Here is a 23,853-nt window from a genome sequence, read left to right as displayed (position 1 = left end):
TGGTTGCTATTGTGTGAACCTCTGTAAATGTGTATGTTCATGGTTGTGAGCTGACTGAAAGCTGAATGTGCACCACTGAACTCAAATTCTCTCTCTGACTTACTGTTTAAATGGTCCAGGTTCCTCCAACTTTCCATCTTTCCTTGAAATTACTCCTAAAAACATGACATACATTGTGTTTGGAATGTCCAACATCAATGTAAATAGAACGCTAGTTCACTGAACTCTAGTGGCTACTTTGTTGATAATTGATAATAATTGATTTGTTGATAGTTGATTATTTTATTTCAGTACTGTTGACAGCAAAGTGAAAGAAGTTCTGGCTAAAACCCTTCACTTCTCAAAATCAATACAAAAAGTATTGCCAGTGTTTGTTTACAAAGCAAATGCAATTAATAAGTTGTTTCAGAAAAAAATACAACATCTTTCACCACATTGCAGAAATAAATATATCATTTTTTACAACCCCAATTCTAAAATGTGACGCTGTGTAAAATGTAAATAACTGTAAATAAAAACAGAATGCAATGATTTGCAAATCTCATAGACCCACATTTTGTTCACAATAGAACATAGAACACATATCAGATGTTGAAAGTGAGACATTTTACCAATTTGCAACTAACTCATATGACTGGGTTTAAAAAGAGCATTTTAGAGAGGCGGAGAGTCTCAGAAGCAAAGATGGGCAGAGGTTCACCAATCTGCAAAAAACCACGTCTAAAAATTGTGGAACAATTTCAGAAAAATGTTCCCCAACGTAAAATAGTGAAGACTTTGGATATCCCACCATCTACAGTACATAATATCAACAAAAGATTCAGAGAATCTGGAGAAATCCCTGTACACAAAGGACGAGGTCGACGGTCAATATTGGATGCTGGTGATCTTCGGGCCCTCAGTCCGCACTGCGTTGAAAACAGGCATGATTCTGTACTGGAAATCACTGCATGGGCTCAGGAACACTTCCAGAAATCATTGTCTGTGAACACAGTCTGCAGTGCAATCCACAAATGCAAGTTAAAGCTGTATCATGCAAAGAAGAAGCCATGTAATTAAGTGTTTCTTATTGGTGCCTCACTGAACTACATTGTTAACTAGTACATTTCTTTTTATGTATTAAGTCTGTTATTCAAAGCTCATCCATGCAGTTCATTTTATATGTGTTTTTATTTATTTATTTTTTTGTTGCCAGAACTGCCTCCTTTACCAACTCCAGAAACTACAACACAGCTGATAAAACCAAAATCCACCACAGGTTAGTCTGTCTTTATTTTACACACAGTGGATTGTTTTATAGAAATGTTCCGCTATTTTAAGCTAATTATTTCATTTCATATAATTTATTATATAAAATTAAATTTAATCTTATACATGCTTAACAACCTGTAGCAGTATAAAAATGAACGATTATAAATTCTGAACCAAGCTGTACATTTGTGTAGCAGCTTTATTTGTTGGTCCCAGTTTTGCAGTTTATACTAAAACGCACAAGCCTGCGAGTTATTTTAGACGTTGCTGTTTTAAAATGACTTTGTTCTTCATGCTCTCTAACCGCTACGTGTTCTCTGTCTCTATTCTCAGCAGCTACATACACTGTTCCCACACACCACAGTGAAGCCACAACAGCCTGTGAGTCTCTGCACTGTCCTGTGATGCTGAAGTGAACATTTTGTTTACACGATAAACAAATGTTCATACATAATTGGTAGAAATGACTGCATATCAGCTCCAGATAATATAGCTTTATAGATGTTTTGTGTTTTTAATGACAGAATGTTTTTCCTTTGTAGCTCTAACAACCCACTCCAAACATCATGATCACATCCAAAAAGTGTCCAGAAGTGAGTGAGTGACATCTACCTGCTGAACAACCAATCATTACATTTATCATTGATTTCTAGAATTTGCTTAGTCATTCTTAAAGCTCTGTAGCAAAACATTTTTCAAAATATTTTTTTCTGCTAATGTTAATGTGTAGTTACTTTATATTTAATTGACCTAAAAAATAGGGGAAAAATGGTAATGCATGTGCAAAAGTTTGGACACCCTCGCAGCTGTAAAGTCTCAGAATTTTTGTTGCCTTAATTGACTCACTAGGACTGGTTAGACTGGTCAAGAATCATCATCTGATGACAATTTCAGAGCGTAATAAATTTTCTTGTTTTTTAAACCTTGTGCTGACACTTCTCTAAGCAGCTGGCTGAAGATCTGAAAATGAAGCTAATTGATGCCTACATAGCAGGAGAACATTATAAAAAGATATAAATTCTTCTGGCAATTTCCACTGTCCAAAATATCATTACGAAATGGCAGTTAAGGGGAACTGTGGAAGTCAAGGAGAGATCTGGAACACTCAGAAATTTCTCAGACAGAACTGCTCGTATGCTGGCCAGAAAGGCAAAGCAAAACCCCTGTATGACAGCAAGGGACCTACAGAAAAGTTCTGCTGACACAGGAGTGATGGTGCAGTGTTCTACTGTGCAACACTGCTTGGATAAACATGATCTGCATGGAAGAGTCATCAGAATGATATCTTACCTGTGACCTCATCACAAAAGTCAACATCTCAAGTATGCAAACAACTTCTAGATCAGCCAAAGGCATTGTAGAAACAAGTGCTGTAAACTGATGAATTAAAAATGGAACTCTTTGGCCACCAAAGGCAAGGCAACTGTTAAGCATGGGGGTGGATCTGTCATGCTTTGGGTTGTGTGGCAGCTGATGGCATGAAAACCGATGCACAGATAGATGGAAGAATAGATTCCTCTATATCGGCTAATTCTGGAAGCAAATGTGACACAGACTGTCAAGAAACTGAAGTTGAAAAAAGGCCAACTTTTACAATAAGACCATCGTCCAGAACATCCCTCAAAGTCCACCATGAAAAACAGTTTACTGCAGAGGATTGGACTGAGAATGTTTCCTCATAGAAAATATGTGTGATATGTGACAAAATGTGATGTCTTAGCACAGAAATTCCAAATTATTCTTGTTGTTATTATTCAGGAACTTTTCTCATCATACTGCTTTCGACCACCTCTGTCAGCGTCTTACTGGCTGGAGTGATGATCGTCTGTCTGTGCAGATTTATCAGTGAGTCCATCAGCTGATTCACTCATACAGACAAGAACAAGAACAAACCAGCTCAGCGTTGTTTAGAGAACTGACTGTGATTCAATATTCTGAATACATTCTGAATGTAAAATATACTTTTAATTGACTTGTTGTTTTTTTAAATATATCTTCCTTTTCAGGAAAGCAGAGCACTGAGAGGTGAGAAACGCCCAAACTATGTGTAATTAAAGTAGCCAATACAAGAACAAACTATTTTAAGTAAACTCTCTAAACTTTCCTTAATCCCTCAGCCTAAACTCAATCCAAAACCTAACCCTGAGAAAGATTATTTAACTGAAGTTCTGTTAAATAAGATTATGTCCATGTTTGCTTTGATCAAAGATATTCTGATGATCAATGATGATGATTCATCTAATCTTTTCCCTAATTCGAATTCTAACCCTAACCTTAACCTCAACACAACACCTAAACCTAATCCTAAACATAACTGTAAACCTGAATCTAAAATGCAGATAGTTTGTTTACATTTTGATCATTCAATGATGTGACAGGCAAAAATATTATGGTAAAATTTTGTTTTAACAGATTATTTAAAATAATCTTTTTTTGGACTAATAAATTAAATGTTTTTTTATGATTTCTTTTTATATGCTAATGAAATAAAAAATGCAAACGTCAACATTTATACTTCCACTTACTGACCACTTTATTAGAAACACCTACCTTGTTCCTCCACTCACTGGCCACTTTATTACTTCTACCCCATTTTTCACTGTCAGTTTCTGACCACAGGTCTGCTGGTGTTCAGTTGAGTGGTGGTCCTTTCTTAGCACGGCAGTGACACTTATGTGGTAGTGTGTGTGTGTGTGTATGTGTGTGTGTGTGGTACTGGTAGGAGCGTATCTGACACAGCGGTGTTACTGGAGCTTTTAAATATGTCAGTGTCACTGCTTGGTTCATTAAGAGTGGATTTCCGCCACCCAAAAATAAACAAAAGTTTGTCTGGATATTTTTGGGTGGCAGAGTTCCACTGACCACTGATTAAGGAGTAGAGGAAGAGGAAGACCAATACAAACTATCTATCAGATGAGCTACAGTCTCTGTATACCAGCAAGGTAGAGCTACAAAAGTGTTCATTACTCTATACATAGTATAATAGAGCTTTGATGTCCTCTGGTGGACATGAGCACCACTGTCATGAACATATACTTATTCATGACAGTGCAGAGCTACTGGTGCAGTTAGAACTGGAATGATGGTGATATGCTCAAATTTGATTCAGTAACATGTATAATGTCTTATAGTGTGAGTCAAACACTCAAATAACATGAGACACTGTCTTCTATGCTTTTGGGATTTGACCCTCTTCTGCCCATTTGTTGCAACACTAGTTTCATAACTGAACATCTGCTGGTTGTCTGTCTTTGATGCCTGTGGACATCTTATTAAGGTAATATCTGAACATCTGGATAGGTGACCTACTTAATCTATATCAATCAGAACTTTTTCAAGTTCTTGGAGTAAAATCAATTTATACTGATATTATGAATTATGAATAACTTCCTTCCACCAACATTTCAATTTGCCCATTTTTGATTCACTTCAATCCATTTTCAAAGCAGCTTCACAAGTCGCCCTAAATAGAGCTGATTATATGTGAAGGCTGATTAATCACAGCCATACAGTTTAACATAACAACAAAACATGGGGTGCCCAAACTTTTGCATATGACTATAGTAAAGAAGCATCTGGGACACTGAGTTTTGTGTCTGTGTAGCCAGTCTATAGTCTACATAGGCCTTACTTGGCCTTAAAATAGCCAGTTGCAGGAAACAATGCCATGTTGAATGGTATAAACTTTCTCTATGACGTGAGGCACATGCAGAAGGACTTAAACTTTCCGACTGGGAATGTAATCAGATACAGACGTTTACACGGATATTATTCTTCTATTTAACTAATTATTTACAGGATTACCCACCTCGATCAGTCAGATAGAAACTGTATTCTGAATGGCTTCAATCAGACTAGTCTATTCCGATTGAGGTGTTTACATGGACGTATTTTATTCTGATTGAGTTATTAGTTGGATTATTAACGGATTATTAGGCTGCATGTAAACATGGCTAATGTAACTGCTGCATCATTTAACAATGAACGGGAAATTCAAACAAGAAGCTGACTTCAGTTTCATCATGAATGGAGCTGTCATGTTTTAGGAAACAATAACAGCAGGCCAAAGCAATCAACCTGAATAGATCAAATTTAGATCCACCCAATGACTTTGTTCTCAGTATTCACAAAGATTTCAACAAAGTACTTAGGTTTTAAGATGAGAAATTTAATTGTAAGCATTCATTAAATATTCATGTGTGTTGTACCAAATTTGTTTCAGGCCTTTCTGATCACATTGACAACCAATATGAAGATCTTTCTTATGGTCAACTGGTCCATGGATCACTAGCCAGTATCAAAAGCTATTTCATTCCCCCTTGTGGAAAATTTGCTACTAAATGTGAGTGAATGAGGTGAAATTTGCATCACTACCATAAAAAATATTTTTGAATGGAGGTTTGGATCATATCTGTTGGTCTATTTATCAAGAAATTTTAATACAATGTAAAAAAACATCTTTGAAAAACTTTTTTTTCCCCAATAAAGTTCAAATAAGAAGTTATCAAAGACGAATCAGTGAAAACCTTTTGGAAGAATGAAACTAAAGAAGAATGTCAATGATACAGTCATACAGTGGGAATTGCAAAAAGAAGTGAAGAAATCAAGAAGGACAAAGATCTTTTAAGATTTTTAGAACTAAACTGTGAAGTCAAAAGAGCTACCAAGAAGGACAAAGAGCAACACTATAGTTTGTTACTACATTTATACATTTAATACATTTGTTATTGTAAATGCAAACAAACATGAAAACACAAAGGCTGTTTTCCAGAAGACATGGGGCAAAACAAAAAAGGCAAGTCAACTGCCAAGACACTTGTTTGAGCTACACAGATGAACCTTTAACTTTAGAAGATGAAGTCAGACAGGACCTGAGAACACTGACCAAAAGCAAAACCACAGGAATCCATAACGTGGCAATGGAAATATTTCGAGAATCTGAAGAAGATTTAGTTAGTGATGACCAAATCATGTCAACAAATCTAAGCACTCAATGGCCAGCCAGTTGAAAAAGGTCACATTATAGCCCAGTTCCAAAGAAAGGAGACCATAACGAATGTGCAAACTTTCATACCATTTCCCTTCCTTTGAGAAGCCACAGACAGAAAATGGACAAACAGACGGTTTTGATGAAGGCAAAGGTATTAGACAAGGCTGTCCACCACCCCCATACTTGTTCAACATATAATCAAAGATGCAGGATTTTTGGAATATAAGTGAAGATTCAGAAACATCAGTAACCTTTGATGTGCAGATGACACAACACCCATAGCAGGAAATCAGGAAGATCAAAAGGCCCTTATAACTGGAACTTCAAAATGAAGAAAAAGTTAATACCAACAGTTGAAGGTAAAATATGAAGAAGATCGTCAGCAACAAGATGAACAGAGCCAATCAAAGGGATCATGAACAAACTATTAAGAATTGTAAAACAGTAAAAGGACTGAAGAAATCTATCAGTGTAATTGCCTGGAGTCAAAACTGGCTTCATCATCATCTAAGCCACTTATTTTCTTGGGTAGCTGGAGTCTATCACAGCATTCACTGGGCAAAAGGCAGGAAACGCCCTGGACAGACCGCCAGTCAATCACAGGGCAGATACACAGACATAGACATTCGTATCTCCAATTGGTTTGCCTGCATGTCTTTGAACCCCCGCAGACACAGGGAGAACATGCAGACTCCACGCAGAAAGGACCCCGGTTGCCCGGCCAGGAAATCAAACCCAGGCCCTTCTAGCTGTGAGGCGACAGCGCTACCCACTATTGTTGATCTTGTTCAAAGCAAAAAAATCACTATCATTTTTTGCACCCAGAAATCAGCCTCTATGATGAAAATGTGTTAAAAGAGGATGCAAGCGTGTTTTGCCTGTTTTTAATATTTTATGGAAGTAAATGTGTAAATGTAAAATAATGAGACATGTAGGATGTTTATTTCTGAATTTTTATACATTTTAGTTTCAATCAAACCCAAAAACTGTGCTTTGCACACATATTTTTTCATATCTTTGATACATTCAGGACAAACCTCAAAACAATGTATATCAAAATTGTCTCTAATTAGGTATCTTTAATACTTTTGTCGAGTGAAGCAGAGTTGTCCACCTTCATACTCGTACACAACTACAATGCAGTCATTTTGCAGAATGTGACCAAAGACGGTGCTGTTTAAAAATAAATATAGCCATCAGACAACCTAAGAGACTGCAACTGCTCTGAAAACCACCGTGCTACAAATCAGACCAGCATGTCTGAATGTAAGCATGCAGTGAATATTCTAGTCTGGTTTTGAAATACCTCTGACAACGTTACTCAAATTTAGCAGAAGAAACAGTTTCACTCTACAAACCTCACATCTAGTTAACACAAGACAGCATACTCAGGTTTTCAGAACATTTTAATGTTATCGGTTTAAGTATGAACATATTTATGCATCTGTAAAAATATTAGATTAATATTAACAAAGTGTAAATTTTATTCCTTTTAAGAAATTCATTATAGCAAGAAGTAGGATCACACTGTAGGTCTTGGACATGCAAAAGCAACTTTATACATACAATTAAAAAAACAATTCTAGATTTGTAATGAATTTATGTTTAATCTTGTTTGATGGAGGACCAGTGGTATATCCTGTATGCCATCCATCATACGGGACACTGAACGATTTCTCTTCATTCTGAGAGCTGCTCCTGGGTGGACAGACTGTAGATTACTGTTGTGTAAACTGTTGCATCACTTCTCATATCTTCAGTCAGACACTCTGCACAAAAATGAAAGTTAATTACTTATTCTGCATTGGCTGGTGTACTGAAATGAAGGAACTGAGTGTAGAAATGTTTTGCTGTGTATGTGAGCTCACCTGCAACCCTGCAAAGGCTCCCAGTTGTCTTCTTTCCTGAAAGGAAAATAATGACTTTAAATAGATCAGTGATTCTTAACTCTAGCTCTGTGGACCCCGTGTTCTTCACACATTCAAATTATTAATGCCCCATATCTGCTGTAGTTCATGAAGGCCTTGATATTTAGTTTATATGCTGGTTCAGCTGCACCGAAGCAGGAAATTGATACTGTTACAGGCACATGAACAGATACTGTTACAGGGACCTGAACTGACTGTTATAGGGAAGTGAACAGAGACTCACATCTGCTGTAGTTCATGAAGGCCTTGCTATTTAGTTTATATGCTGGTTCAGCTGCACCGAAACAGGGAATTGATGAAACTATGCAGTGAAAAGAGACTGTTACAGACACTTGAACAGAGACTGTTACAGACACATGAACAGAGACTGTTACAGACACATGAACAGAGACTGTTACAGGGAAGTGAACAGAGACTGTTACAGGGATGTGAACAGAGACTGTTACAGGGAAGTGAACAGAGACTGTTACAGGGACAAGAACAGGGACTGTTACAGGGATGTGAACAGAGACTCTTACAGGGACGTGAACAGGGACTGTTACAGGGATGTGAACTGAGACTGTTACAGGTACAAGAACAGAGACTGTTACAGGGACAAGAACAGGGACTGTTACAGGGATGTGAACAGAGACTGTTACAGGGACGTGAACAGGGACTGTTACAGGGATGTGAACTGAGACTGTTACAGGGATGTGAACAGACACTGTTAGAGGTACATGAACAGAGACTGTTACAGGTACAAGAACAGAGACTGTTACAGGGACAAGAACAGGGACTGTTACAGGGATGTGAACAGAGACTGTTACAGGGACGTGAACAGGGACTGTTACAGGGATGTGAACAGAGACTGTTACAGGTACAAGAACAGAGACTGTTACAGGGACAAGAACAGGGACTGTTACAGGGATGTGAACAGAGACTGTTACAGGGATGTGAACAGAAACTGTTACAGGGATGTGAACAGAGACTGTTACAGGGACGTGAACAGGGACTGTTACAGGGATGTGAACAGAGACTGTTACAGGGACATGAACAAGGACTGTTACAAGAACTGTTACAGGGATGTGAACAGAGACTGTTACAGGGACATGAACAGGGACTGTTACAGGGATGTGAACAGAGACTGTTACATGGACATGAACAGGGACTGTTACAGGGACATGAACAGGGACTGTTACAGGGATGTGAGCAGGGATGTGAACAGAGACTGTTACAGGGACATGAACAGGGACTGTTACTGGGACATGAACAGGGACTGTTACAGGGATGAGAACAGAGACTGTTACAGGGACCTGAACTGAGACTGTTACAGGGACACAAACAGAGACTGTTACAGAGATGTGAACAGAGACTGTTACAGACATGTGAACAGAGACTGTTATAGAGATCTGAACAGAGACTCTTACAGAAATGTGAACAGAGACTGTTACAGGGATGTGAACAGAGACTGTTAGAGGTACATGAACAGAGACTGTTACAGGGACAAGAACAGGGACTGTTACAGGGACAAGAACAGGGTCTGTTACAGGGACGTGAACAGAGACTCTTACAGGGACGTGAACAGGGACTGTTACAGGGATGTGAACAGAGACTGTTACAGGTACAAGAACAGAGACTGTTACAGGGACAAGAACAGGGACTGTTACAGGGATGTGAACAGAGACTGTTACAGGGATGTGAACAGGGACTGTTACAGGGATGTGAACAGAAACTGTTACAGGGATGTGAACAGAGACTGTTACAGGGATGTGAACAGGGACTGTTACAGGGATGTGAACAGAAACTGTTACAGGGACATGAACAAGGACTGTTACAGGGACTGTTATAGGGATGTGAACAGAGACTGTTACAGGGACGTGAACAGGGACTGTTACAGGGATGTGAACAGGGACATGAACAGGGACTGTTACAGGGATGTGAGCAGGGATGTGAACAGGGACTGTTACAGGGATGTGAACAGGGACTGTTACAGGGACGTGAACAGGGACATGAACAGGGACTGTTACAGGGATGTGAGCAGGGATGTGAACAGAGACTGTTACAGGGATGAGAACAGGGACTGTCACAGGGATGTGAACAGAGACTGTTACAGAGATGTGAACAGAGACTGTTACAGGGACGTGAACAGAGACTGTTACAGGGACACCAACATAGACTGTTACAGGGACGTGAACAGAGACTGTAACAGAGATGTGAACAGAGACTGTTACAGGGACACAAACTAAGACTGTTACAGGTACGTGAACAGAGACTGTTACAGAGATGTGAACAGAGACTGTTACAGGGATGTGAACAGAGACTGTTACAGGGATGTGAACAGAGACTGTAACAGAGATGTGAACAGAGACTGTTACAGGGACACAAACTAAGACTGTTACAGGTACGTGAACAGAGACTGTTACAGAGATGTGAACAGAGACTGTTACAGGTACGTGAACAGAGACTGTTACAGAAATGTGAACAGAGACTGTTACAGGGACACAAACTGAGACTGTTACAGGGACCTGAACTGAGACTGTTACAGAGATGTGAACAGAGACTGTTACAGGGACACAAACTGAGACTGTTACAGGGACGTGAACAGAGACTGTTACAGAGATGTGAACAGAGACTGTTACAGAAATGTGAACAGAGACCGTTACAGAAATGTGAACAGAGACTGTTACAGGGACACCAACAGAGACTGTTACAGGGACGTGAACAGAGACTGTTACAGGGACACCAACATAGACTGTTACAGGGACATGAACAGAGACTGTTACAGGGACACCAACATAGACTGTTACAGGGACGTGAACAGAGACTGTTGCAGAGATGTGAACTGAGACTGTTACAGAAATGTGAACAGAGACTGTTACAGGGACACAAACTGAGACTGTTACAGGGACGTGAACAGAGACTGTTACAGAGATGTGAACTGAGATTTTTACAGGGATGTGAACAGAGACTGTTACAGGGACACAAACAGAGACTGTTACAGAGATGTGAACAGAGACTGTTACAGAGATGTGAACAGAGACTGTTACAGAAATGTGAACAGAGACTGTTACAGGGATGTGTACAGACACTGTTACAGGGACACCAACATAGACTGTTACAGGGACATGAACAGGGACTGTTACAGGGATGTGAACAGAGACTGTTACAGGGACGTGAACAGGGACTGTTACAGGGATGTGAACAGAGACTGTTACAGGGACACCAACATAGACTGTTACAGGGACGTGAACTGAGACTGTTACAGGGACATGAACAGGGACTGTTACAGGGATGTGAACAGAGACTGTTACAGGGATGTGAACTGAGACTGTTACAGGGACATGAACAGGGACTGTTACAGGGACATGACCAGGGACTGTTACAGGGATGTGAGCAGGGATGTGAACAGAGACTGTTACAGGGACATGAACAGGGACTGTTACTGGGACATGAACAGGGACTGTTACAGGGATGAGAACAGAGACTCTTACAGAAATATGAACAGAGACTGTTACAGGGATGTGAACAGAGACTGTTACAGGGATGTGAACAGAGACTCTTACAGGGATGTGAACAGAGACTGTTACAGGGACAAGAACAGGGACTGTTACAGGGAGGTGAACAGAGACTGTTACAAGGACCTGAACTGAAACTGTTACAGGGACACAAACAGAGACTGTTACAGAGATGTGAACAGAAACTGTTACAGGGACCTGAACAGAGACTTTTACAGGGACGTGAACAGAGACTGTTACAGAGATGTGAACAGAGACTGTTACAGGGACCTGAACAGAGACTGTTACAGGGACGTGAACAGAGACTGTTACAGAAATGTGAACAGAAACTGTTACAGGGAGGTGAACAGAGACTGTTATAGGGATGTGTACAAACCTTGCCCCATCCCAGCCCCAACTCTCCTACTCTTGTCTCTGATGCTCCCTTCTTATATTGTCTGTGTTTTAGACAGCTTAAGGGCAGATTTCTAGTATAGTTGTTGCCACTTGCGCACAGAGCTAGAACAAGGTGTCAGCTGATTCAGATAGTTAATCTCCTCCAAAATACTACACAAATAATCCAGCACAGTAAATTCATAGTTGTGAAACTGAGCTGATTTGTTCCTGATCTCTTTTGGTATCAGTATATTTCAAATAATGGACTTACTGATGAATCTGCAAAGACAGACGAGCATCACTCCAGCCAATAAGACACCAACAACAGAAGCTGATAGCATTGTGACAAGGTCTGTTCCTGAATAATGAAAATAAAAAAAAAATGTGTATTGTTGGACCACAGAAACAAAAGTCTTCCATAGTTTACATCAGTATTACTTTACAAATCTCAGATCAATTTTATAGATGTTAATTGCATATTTGTTCAGTCGCACTAACTACATTTACATCCACACAATGAACAGAGACTGTGGTGTGTATGAAACTACATGGTAGAGTCAAAATGTACAAGACACATTGAAATGTAAAGCAAAATCTAGAAACCACTCACCTTCAGGCACCTTTTGGATGTGCTCATCATAGTTAGAATAGGTTGTGAGAGCTATGGGGGAAAACACATTCAAAGTTAATTAAGGCTAACATCTCTATTAAGCTATTATCTGGAGCTGACAAGACCTGAATATTGACTTGAAAACTCACAGGCATTGGTGGTTTGACCGTGGAGTGTAATAACGTCATATGGAGCAGCTGAGATTAAAAAACACAACAGTTAGAGGGTGTGAAGTGAATACATTCCAATGTAGCACACACGGTATATAGCACTTCTGTCTTGTGACATTAACTGAATAAGCTGTACATTGTACATTCATGTACTTACATGTATAAATTACAGATGTTATTAACATTTTATTACATGATGCTACAAATATTCATTCTATGATCATACATATAGGTTGTTTTGACCTTTCAACTTTTTTTCCTGTCTTGTTCCATGACACAATAAGTAGTAATTAATCTTTTATACATATACCTTTTGCATAGAAAGGCTTGAGCACCCCCAGTTAAATTCCATGTTGTATTGATTTTCTGAGTGACAATAAGTAAACACACCCTCTACAGAAACCGTATTGAATTTAACGTAATGGAAAAAATAAAACATAAAATGTTATGTCACATCACACTGACGGCCAAAAGTCATGGGACAGGCACTAATATTTTGTAGGACCCCTTCTAGCCCAGCGAAGTGCAGCAACTTGACGTGGCATCAATTCCACAAGTGGACAGAACACGTCTAGAGGGATGTTGAGCCATGCTGTCTGGAGAACTACCCACAGCACTGTAGTGCTTGTAGGTGCAGGATCTTGGGTGTGAATGGACCTCTCCACCGCATCCCATAAATGCTCGATTGGGTTTCATGTTGGGTGAACATGCTGGCCACACCATTCATTGGAACTCTCCAGAATGCACCTTTAGCCAATTCTGGACAACTTGGGCCCGACAGCACGGTGCATCACACAGCTGGAATATCCCATCACTGTGGGGGAACATGAAGTACATGAAGGGCTGCAAATAGTCAGTAAAAATGTACTGGTCACTGGTCAATGAGTTGTTTAGGCAGGCCAGTGGACCCAACCCCTGCCATGAGAACCACAACTTGCTTGCAGAGTGCCTTGTTGACATGGGGTCTGCACCACACACGAACCCGACCATCAGCCCGAAAGAATTGGTACCATGACTCTTCAGACTATGCCTAATGTTGCCAGTCCTCTAGGGTCCAATAAGCAACCTCACAAGCCCAGGTGAGGCACTGTGTCCAGTGTAATTATGTTAACAGAGCCACTCAGGTGGGTCTTCTGCTTGCATATCCCATGGAAGCTAAAGAACACAGCACTGACCTGTGGGAGTAGCTTGTCTGTTCACAGGGACAATTCTAGCCAGACGCTGCCAGTCATGATCATTAAGCAACTGTGGGTGGCCACTGCGCTGTCCACTGTGGGTGGAAATACCTTCTATGATGTATTCCCATTATACACGTGATACTGTGGATCAAGGAATGTTAAATGCCCGCACAACTTCTGAAATGGAGTGTCCCATCCGTCTGGCACCCCCTATCGTGCCTCTTTCAAACTTTGATAATTCACGTCACCTTGCCATGAGCACACTGACCAGTGTTCAACCTCACTCACAAGATGGCACCTCACAACTTGGGCATTCCCTGCTATCATACTGCTATCATATGATTTTGGCATGTCAGTGTATATTTGATGTTAAACTCAGTAAAAATCAGTAATTATGCATTCAAACATGCAGAAATGTGTTCTCTGTAGTACTCTGCTATCTTATTTTAACTTGGAAAATCAATACAACATGGAATTTGACCGGGGCATGTGACTGTATAACAGTCAGAACATATGTGGATTTCATAAAATCTGTAGTAAAAAATATGCAATTTATTTAAAAAAGATAATTTCAATGTAAGTCACATGATCCAGTCTGTGTAAGATAAGAATTTGACTGACTTGTGGTAGATTTCTGCTTTTTTGACTGTGTTGTTCTTTGACTGTGTTGTAAAGGAGGCAGTTCTGGCAAAAAAAGAAACAAACACACTCATACAAAATGAACTGCACTGATAAGCTTTGAATAAAAGACATAAATGTGAATTAGAATAAATGTTACTTAGAATGCATAAATAAAAATGTGCAAGTCAACAGATTCTATAGAATGAACTCACGTGTGAGGCTGTATGAGTCACTGAGTGGAGAGTGGACGGTTTGGTCAGAGTTCAGTGAATAATCACAGCTCACTTCTCTGCTCTTCGCTGATTTCATACGACTGAACAGAAAATCCTTATGAGCTGTAGAACTACAAGCCAGTGATCCAGATCTCGTCCTCTGAGACATCGTCCACTTTAACTTCTCATCTCCAATGTAGAAATCACACCCAACATCAGCGCTGAGTGACAGTGATATTTCACACACAAGAGTGAACTCATGACGTTGATCATCATGACTGACTGTCACTGTTGGTTTCTTATCTGCAGAGAGGTCAGTGAAACAGGGAAGCTCATTCATATGACTGTATTTATGATTCCCAGCAGTGACATTACAGTCATATAAACAGTGACCTACCCAGTATTCTCACTGGAGCTGGGAGAGACTGAGGAGACAGACGCTGTCTATCTGATATTTTCACAGAGTAGTAGCAAATAACGTTGACGGGTTCGAGTGAACTGTAATTGTGTCCAGCCCATGTGGTCAGTTCAGCTCTAGTGAGTGAGAGCTGACAGCATGGAAACTTTAAATATCTCTCATGTCCTTCTGGATAGAAATAACACTGAGAGACTCCAACATACGGAGGTGTGCAGTTCAGCTGTACAGAGCCTCTCCCTGAAGTGGACACTGAGAGCTGAGGAGCATCTGCAACATACAGACAGATCCACCATCAGACAACCTACTGGACAGATCACTGGATATAAGACTAAAGGGTTCATATTCTACATTCTCATGGGTTTTTTTTCCCCGTTATTTATGTGACAGAAATCACCTGGCATTACTGTGGTTTTATGTACTAAAACTCATTTTTACATGACTGTTTCCCAACCTCTCTTTATTCTCCAGAACACACAACTTACTGTTACTGTTCCTTTAAGACTGATGTGGATGATTCTACTGAATTGGTTCAAAGTCAGAGTTGAAAACACATTTTGTACGTTTGACTGACTTGAACTTTAGACTAAAATCCTTTTGCTGTGAGTGACCCTCTACTTTAATTATGATTGTTTAATTAAAACAAATGATTGAAAATTTTTGTAACTAACAAAACAATCATAACATGAAACGTTACTAAATATTACATTTAGAAACAATAAACAACAAATAAAAAACCTTTTTTTTTTCGAGAAAAGAAGGGAAACACAAATGTTTTTCCATTATTTTTTCTCTTTAATACTGATATCACCCGCAGGTACTGAATAACTACAGTTATTTTGATTAGTGATTGTGTATTGCACTGTTGTTATCCCATGTATATACTTCTTCTTTTTTTTTATTTTTCTGCCGGATTTTTGTCCGCTAACTCATCCCCCAGCTTTCGAGATATCGACACCGTTCCAACTCCAAAATATTCTGTCTGAACGGGAATGGTGTGCTTGCATACAGCTTTTTGATCTGACATACAGTTTTCGTCCAATCTTTGTTAAATTCCGATTTTTTTCCCATGAGAATGAATGGGGTAGAACATTGTATGTCCATCTACTGTACTTCTGCCTGACCAAAATACTCCGTTTTGCATATACTACCTCAGGGCAGGCCCCCGAGCACAAATTCAATATTGCTCTGACCTACACTCATCTGTTTTTTCCTCATCCCTCGTTTCTCCTATAGAGTCCCATTCATTTTTGCTGCCACACAAACTCTATTACTTTGTTGTCCTACAGCCACCAAACTGCATGTACTCACTAAGGGTAGGACATCAAACTTGCACTCCTCTATATGTTGTTTTTTCATCCTTTGTTCCTCTCATAGACTCCCATTCATTTCAACAACACGGGGCTAACACTTGGCAGCTCCATACAAACAACTAAATAAACACCCCATACACCATGGCAACAATATAGCAACTGCATGGTATACCATAGCAACTGCCTAGCAACACCTTAGCAACCACCTAGGTTACCATAGCAACTGTCTAGCAATGCCTTAGCAACCACCTGGGATATCATAGCAACCACCTGGAATACCATAGCAACTGCCTCACAACACCCTAGCAACCACCATGGGTACCATAGGAATCGCCTAGCAACACCTTAGCAATCATCTAGCATACCTTGGCAACCACCTGGGATACCATAGCAACCGCCTACCAACCACTTGTGATACCATACCAACCACCTTAGCAATCATCTAGCATACCTTGGCAACCACCTGGGATACCATAGCAACCACCTCGCAACGCCATAGCAACCACTTAGGATACCATAGCAACCATCTTGCAACACCTTAGCATCCGCCTGGGATATCATAGCAACTGGCTAACAACACCTAAGCAACCACCTGCCACACCCTAGCAGCCACCTAGCAACACCTTAGCAACCACCTTGGATACCATAGCAACCTCCTAGCGGCACCCTAGCAACCACCTGGGGTACTATAGCAACCACCTAGCAACATCTCAGCAACCACCAAGAATTCCACAGCTACCGCCTATGAACACCCTAGCAACCATATAAAATACTATTGCAACCACCTGGCAACACCTTAGCAACCATTCTGAAATTGCTTAAGCTGTGCAATCACTCTGCATTTTGTTCAGGAAATGCACTGCTCTAGTTTTTGTTTTGAAAACGTTTGTTTTTCTTGTGAAAACTTTAACAATGGAAAAAGCCTCTTAGAACCCAGAGAAAAACCTGACTCATCCATGACTGTAAATAAGAGATGAATCTAGTAGAGATTGATCAGTAACTTACCCAGGACCAGGACTGTGACTGGAGCTGGTAGAGAGTGAGGAGATTCAGCTTGAGTTCTGAATTCATCCACAGTGTAGTAGCAGGTAATGTTGACTGACTGAGGTGACCTGTAACTGCGTCCTGTCCACCTGGTCAGTTCAGAGCCAGTGAGTGAGAGCTGACAGGATGGTGAGAGTTTTAGATTTGTCTCGTCTCTCTCTGGATAGAAATAACACTGAGACACTCCAGCATACAGAGTCTTACAGTCCAGCTGTACTGACCCTCTGTGTGTGACAACGGCAGGAGACACTGAGAGCTCAGGCTGAGGAACATCTGCAACACACAGACCCCCCAACATTCACTCATTCTTTATTGAAGCACGGGTTTCAATGTAGCCGAGCGCCACAGGAGGGTTGAGAAATAAAAAAATATATCTTACTATATAGTAAAGCTTAGAAGTAAATGTATAAACTATAAAACCAAATAAACAATAAGATACTAAAACAATAAGACAATAAACAGGCTTTGAAGTAAATCCCAATGAAGTTGATGAAACAAAATTATTAAGAGAGGAAACAAAAGTAACAACTAAAACAGAGAGCTATAAAATCATCTACAAGCAGAATAAAAATGATATAAAAACCCTAAAATAGACTATCAAACAACATATACTGATTCTAACAATAGAAAATGATTTCTGAATACAGTCTAAAATCACCACTTCCTATTGTATTGTTATGATATATCAAAAATTATAACAAAAAAAATTTACTATATACATTATACGTAGAGGTTCTCTCAATACCATCACATCATAAAACATACATAATTCATCCGTTCCAGTGATACTGGTTACAGTGTTCACTACACTAAATCTCTCAGTTTGAAGTTATTTGTTCCCCAGCAAACAGAAACACAGTGAATCAAAACCTCTTAGTGCTAAAATGAAACTCACTTTGTAGCTGAACCTGCAGAATCAGATGGAACGAGATGAGGATGAACAGAGCCATTTCACCATCACCAGATGAAGAGAGAGCATCGAGACGCTTACTTTAAACACAGAGTCAGAGAGGAGGTCACCGAACAGGAAAACCACACCTGTCTACTTCTGGCCTCTTGTTTTTTACAGCAGATTAATTTCCTCATTAACTCCTTTAGATATGGGTGTCTTACAAAGATGTGGACTGTCAAGGCAAACTGTAGCCTTGATTTGGCAGGGGGGGGGGCACATCCATGCATTATATCTGCACCACCACCACAACTCTCCCATCATGAATAGGTATGATATCAGTACTCATGTTGTCCACTAGGTGGAGCCAAAGCTCTAGAATTATATATTAAAATGCTACTATATTACACAGCAGTACCTCACAGCTCTGGTCGCGTACTTTGCCAGTCCTGGTTCTGTAGTTCAAATAAGAGGTTCTCAAAGATGAATTAGAAAAACTGTGGAACTTAGGAAGAATGAAAATAAAGAAGAAACAAATGTGAATGATGGATGATTGATACAGTGGAAATTGCAAAATAATTGAAGAAATCAAGAAGGACAAAGAATCAGGCAAAACAGCTCCCAAGCAGGATAAAAACCAATACTACAGTAACAACTGAAACATGTTATTGTAAATGCAAACAAATATGAAAGCACAATCATTGTTTTTCAGAAGTCATGAGGCAAAACAAAAAAAAAGGCAAGTAAATCACCAAGACACTTTTTTGATATCAGCTACACAGAAGAACCTTCAGTGCTAGAAGATGAAATCCGAGAGGCCTGGAGATCATCACCCAAAAGCAAAGCCACAGGAATCAATAACATGGCCATGGATATATTTCAAGATTCTGAAGAAGATTCAGTTAGTGATGACCAAATCAGGTCAATGAATCTGGAAAACCAAGGAATGTCCAGCCAATTGCAAAAGGTCACTTTTTATCCCAGTACCAAAGAAAGGAGACCAGAAAGAATGTGGAAACGATCCTATAATCTCTCTTCCTTTAACAAGCCACTGTCATGACAGAAAATGGACAAACACACTGTTCTGATGTAGGCAAAGGTGTCAGACTAGGCTGTCCACTATCCCCAAACTTATTCAACATATAATCAGAGAAGCAGGACTGGTGGAATATGATTGAAGATTCAAGAAATATCAATGACATTTCATATGCCTGATATACCTGAAGGCCCTTATAACTAAAGTTAAAGCACAGAGTGAAAATATGGGACTTCAGCTCAAAATTAAGTCATGACAGACACTGGACGGACAAGGGGTCAGATAAGGTTGTTTACTATCCCCATGCTTATTCAACATATAATGAGAGTGGCAGGACTGGTGAAATATGATTCATGAAACATCAGTAACCTTTGATATATAGATGACATGGCACTCATAACAGGAACACCTGAAGACCCTTATAACTAAAGTTAAAGCACAGAGTGAAAATATGGGACTTCAAAATAAAGAAAACAAAGTTAATAATACCAGTAACAGTCAAATATAAAAGGAAGTATGTAAGTAGTGCGGAAGTAGCCTTCTGGCGTGTCAAGCTCCATTTCTCTGGTGGAGGTCACTGACGTAGTTGGCAAGCTCTTCAGTGGCAAGGCCCCGGGGGTGGATGAGATACGTCCGGAGATGCTTAAGGCTCTGGATATTGCGGGGCTGCCGTTGCTGACACGCCTCTGCAATATTGCATGGACTTTGGGAACAGTACCCTTGGACTGACAGACTGGGGTGGTGGTCCCTATTTTTAAGAAAGTGGACCGGAGGGTGTGTACCAACTACCGGGGTATCACACTGCTCAGCCTCTCTGGGAAAGTCTATGCCAAGTTGCTGGAAAGCAGACTTCGACGGATAGTTGAACCTCAGATTGAGGAGGAACAATGCGGATTCCGTCCTGGCCGTGGAACAATGGACCAGCTTTTCACCCTCTCATAGATTGTTGAGGGGGCATGGGAGTTTGCCAACCCAGTCTACATGTGTTTTGTGGAGTTGGAGAAGGCTTACGACCGTGTTCCCCGAGATATCTTGTGGGAGGTCCTCCGGGAGTATGGGGTGCCAGGGCTGCTTCTCCAGGCTATTCAATCTCTGTACTCCCGGAGTGACAGCTGTGTTCATATACTTAGCATTAAGTCAGACTCTTTCAGTGTTAGCATTGGACTCCGCCAGGGTTGTGCCCTGTTTCCACTCCTGTTCATGATATTCATGGACAGGGTGTCAAGGCATAGCCGTGGTCAGGAGGGCATTATGTGTGGGGGGCCGGAGGGTGGCATCTCTGCTATTTGCAGACGATGTTGTTCTTTTGGATCACATGGATGCCTCCAGCGCTCACTGGAACAGTTTGCAGCTGAGTGTGAAGCGGTTGGTATGCGAATCAGCAACTCCAAGTCTGAGTCCATGGTCTTAGCCCAGAAAAGGATGGCATGCCCACTCCAGGTAAGCTGAAAGGACTTGCCCCAGGTGAAGGAGTTCAAGTATCTCGGGGTTTTGTTCACGAGTGATGGGAAGAGGGATGGTGAGATCGGCCGCAGACTGGGACAGGTGGCAGCAGTAATCCAGTCAATGTACTGAACTGTAGTGGTGAAGAGGGAGCTGAGCCATAAGGTGAAGCTCTCTGTTTACCAGTCGGTCTACATCCCGACCCTCACCTATGGTCATGAGCTGTGGGTAATGACTTAAAGAATGAGCTTTCTTCGCAGGGTGGCGGGCTACACTCTACTGGAGGAGCTCGGAGTAGAGCCACTTCTCCTCCGCATTGAGAGGAGCCAGCTGAGGTGGTTCAGGCATCAGATCTGGATGCCCCTGGACGTTCTCCCAACTGCTACCGCGACCCTATCTGGACTAAGCAGTTAACAATGATGATGATGATGATAATGTAAGCAGTGTATGTATGTCATCCCCTCTAAATACTGACTCTCTTGGAATATATAAGCAAGAATGGCTTTGAAGAAATATCCATGTTTTTGATCTTATTCAAAGCAAACAAAAGCTAATTATTTCTTGGCACCCAGAAATCAGTCCGCATGATGAAAATATTTAAATACCTCAAAATGTGTTGAACTTAAAAGAGGATCCAGGGGTGATTTTACGGTATTTCAAGATTTTATGGGACAAAATATGTAAAATTAAAATTAATTAAACATGTAGGATGTTTATGTCTGAACACTGTCATGCTTCTGGAAGACTCCCAGAATGAGACGGACTTCATTTCCCATACTCCACTGGGCAATCACATGACAGAGCAACTTCCTTCTGACTCGGAGTCCATGACGGACTCCAATGCCCACAATACCTTGGGGAATCACATGACTTCTGACACTCGCTCGTGCACCTATCGGCGCTCACAATCTCCCGAGTACTAAACCTGTTCACCTGTGTATGTTGTCATATGACTAGAACAGTTTAGTATTTAAGCCCAGGCTTTAGTTAGAAACAGTGTGGGGTATTGTTTCTCTGTGAACGTACTGAGCATTATTCTTTCTGATTTACCCTGTTTTTTGACCCTTGCTTTGTTTCCCTGACTTTGCCTTTTGCTTGACCCTTTTTGTACTTTTGCCCATCGTTTTTGATCTGTGTTTTTGAACCATTTGGCCTGTTTTTTCGACTTCATCTCTGCCTTCTCCCTTAGTTTTTGTTGGCCTGGTGTTATGATCACCATTGTGATCTTACTGTGTTTTCTAGATTTGACCATGCTTTTGCCTAGCGATAATAAAACCACTATTGCCCTTTTTATCTGCGAGCATCTGGTTTCTGTTGATTCATCACAAACACTTTATTTTTACATTTTACATACTTACATTTCTTTTTTTTTCTTCAGCTTTAATCAATGCCAAAACCAAGGAACCCCTATTATTTTATATAACCCACTAAAACAGTTGAAACAATATTTCCAGCATCCGTTGTTCAATTTCAACCATCAAAAACCACCCAGATATTTTTTTCTCCCTTTAGTATTCATACCGTTTTTAACCAGCAGGTGGTGGAAGTTGTTTTTGCTCTTACCCTCCAGGGACCAGATGAAAACAAATCACTGGTGAGCTAAAGCTTTGAATTAGAGTGCTGTACAAGCTTTGACCACACAAAGTAATTCAGTTCAATAAATGGCCACTCCATAAGTGACCACAGAAACAGCAATCACACAGTCACAGGTGAGTCAAATTGTTCAGTGGTTCTTTCCTATTAATGTTCATTAGAACAGAAACTTGGAGGGATTGTTAGCTTATTCAGTGACAGTGAGGAGATAACACATGATACATTCTAGCCATGCATATTTGGTCAGCTAGAGTTTTTTTTTGTTTGTTTGTTTGTTTGTAGAAGAATGTAATTGCTCAAAAACCTTTGTAATAACAACAACAACAATAATAATAATAATAATAATAATAATATTTTGGTATATTATAACATATTTATTATATTTTTACATGATTATATATTAGATTATATTTATAGAGCACTTTTCATACCAGTGGCAGCTCAAAGTGCTTTACAGGCAGGTGATATAGCTAAACAGTAGAAGAAACTATGAGTATTAATTTAAAATCATAAAAGGCACTGACAAAATTAAAAACATAGGGCTTCATTCACCAAAAGCTCTTAAGAAGAATTTTTTTTTTCCTGAAACCCACTTACACTGCTTTTACAAAGATACTGACCTTCGCCAGTGTTTTCTTATTTGGGATTCATTCTTTGGTAAAACCAGAACAAACAAACACTGATATCAAAAGAGACGTAGAATTTTAATTAATTTTAATGACTGTCTAATAAAAGGTAAACTGAGTTCCACAGGTTTGAAGGATAGTAACAGAAAGAGGCCTCTCCACGTTTATAGCTGTGTAGCTAACCTATTATCTTAATTTATCTTGGTAAGTTAGTTATCAATTTCAATTTGGCTAAGGTTTCGTAAATAGACCAGCTTCTTCAGTTGAGAATCGATAATATTTTTATTTGTGTCATTTGCATTAGCTACATAGCTAATTAAAGAATTTTTCAAATAGTTTTTTGAAAGATGTTTTGCTTTTCTATTTACAATGTTTATATTTATAATTTGTCACCATAACCATGTGCAATATAATCATTATTTCATGTACAATACTCCATGTGCAGAATTGCCATGGCAAAGATTTTTTGCTCTTTTATTTATAAAGTTTATATTGTTAATTTATGGGTGGAGAATTTTTTCATCTTAAGTGTTACATATGTTGTCTATACAGTAACAAACTGTAACTATATGAAGTAATTAATATGGTTAATTCCTTTGTTAATTTTCCTCTTGTTATTCTTTTTTCTTGAGTGCCCTGCTGTCCCGTTGTACTGTGAATTTCCC

The 23,853-nt window shown here is 39.9% G+C and overlaps 1 protein-coding gene and 1 long non-coding RNA gene across 2 annotated transcripts; one reads left to right on the top strand and one right to left on the bottom strand.

Moving 5' to 3' along the window:
• The first annotated feature begins 1,192 nt into the window (after positions 1 to 1,192).
• On the top strand, positions 1,193 to 1,876 carry LOC118800065. The gene is made up of 3 exons (XR_005006159.1): positions 1,193 to 1,258; positions 1,585 to 1,632; positions 1,794 to 1,876. It is a non-coding gene; the product is annotated as an uncharacterized LOC118800065 (long non-coding RNA).
• A 5,546-nt stretch (positions 1,877 to 7,422) lies between these two features.
• Positions 7,423 to 18,588, bottom strand: LOC118800064. The gene is made up of 9 exons (XM_036560211.1): positions 18,497 to 18,588; positions 17,563 to 17,874; positions 14,830 to 15,132; positions 14,618 to 14,680; positions 12,798 to 12,845; positions 12,649 to 12,699; positions 12,310 to 12,396; positions 8,110 to 8,145; positions 7,423 to 8,010 (listed from the first exon to the last, which is right to left on the bottom strand). The coding sequence occupies exons 1-9, from the start codon at positions 18,549 to 18,551 to the stop codon at positions 7,922 to 7,924; spliced, it is 1,044 nt and encodes a 347-aa protein (XP_036416104.1). The 5' UTR covers positions 18,552 to 18,588; the 3' UTR covers positions 7,423 to 7,921.
• Between the last annotated feature and the right edge of the window lie 5,265 nt (positions 18,589 to 23,853).

Source organism: Colossoma macropomum, unplaced genomic scaffold, assembly GCF_904425465.1.
Source record: "Colossoma macropomum unplaced genomic scaffold, Colossoma_macropomum, whole genome shotgun sequence".
NCBI classification, from domain to species: domain Eukaryota; kingdom Metazoa; phylum Chordata; class Actinopteri; order Characiformes; family Serrasalmidae; genus Colossoma; species Colossoma macropomum.
The sequence above is the reverse complement of the archived record's forward strand: the minus strand, read 5'-3'. Positions and strand labels throughout refer to the sequence as shown.

Excerpts from the sequence above, each read along its gene's own strand:
- LOC118800064 (XM_036560211.1), bottom strand. The coding sequence starts at position 18,551 with ATGGCTCTGTTCATCCTCATCTCGTTCCATCTGATTCTGCAGGTTCAG. Across the intron at positions 12,846-14,617 it reads AAAGCAGAAATCTACCACAA|CTGCTCCATATGACGTTATT; the intron begins GTCAGTCAAATT and ends TTTTAATCTCAG. Across the intron at positions 8,011-8,109 it reads GAGCCTTTGCAGGGTTGCAG|AGTGTCTGACTGAAGATATG; the intron begins GTGAGCTCACAT and ends ATTTTTGTGCAG.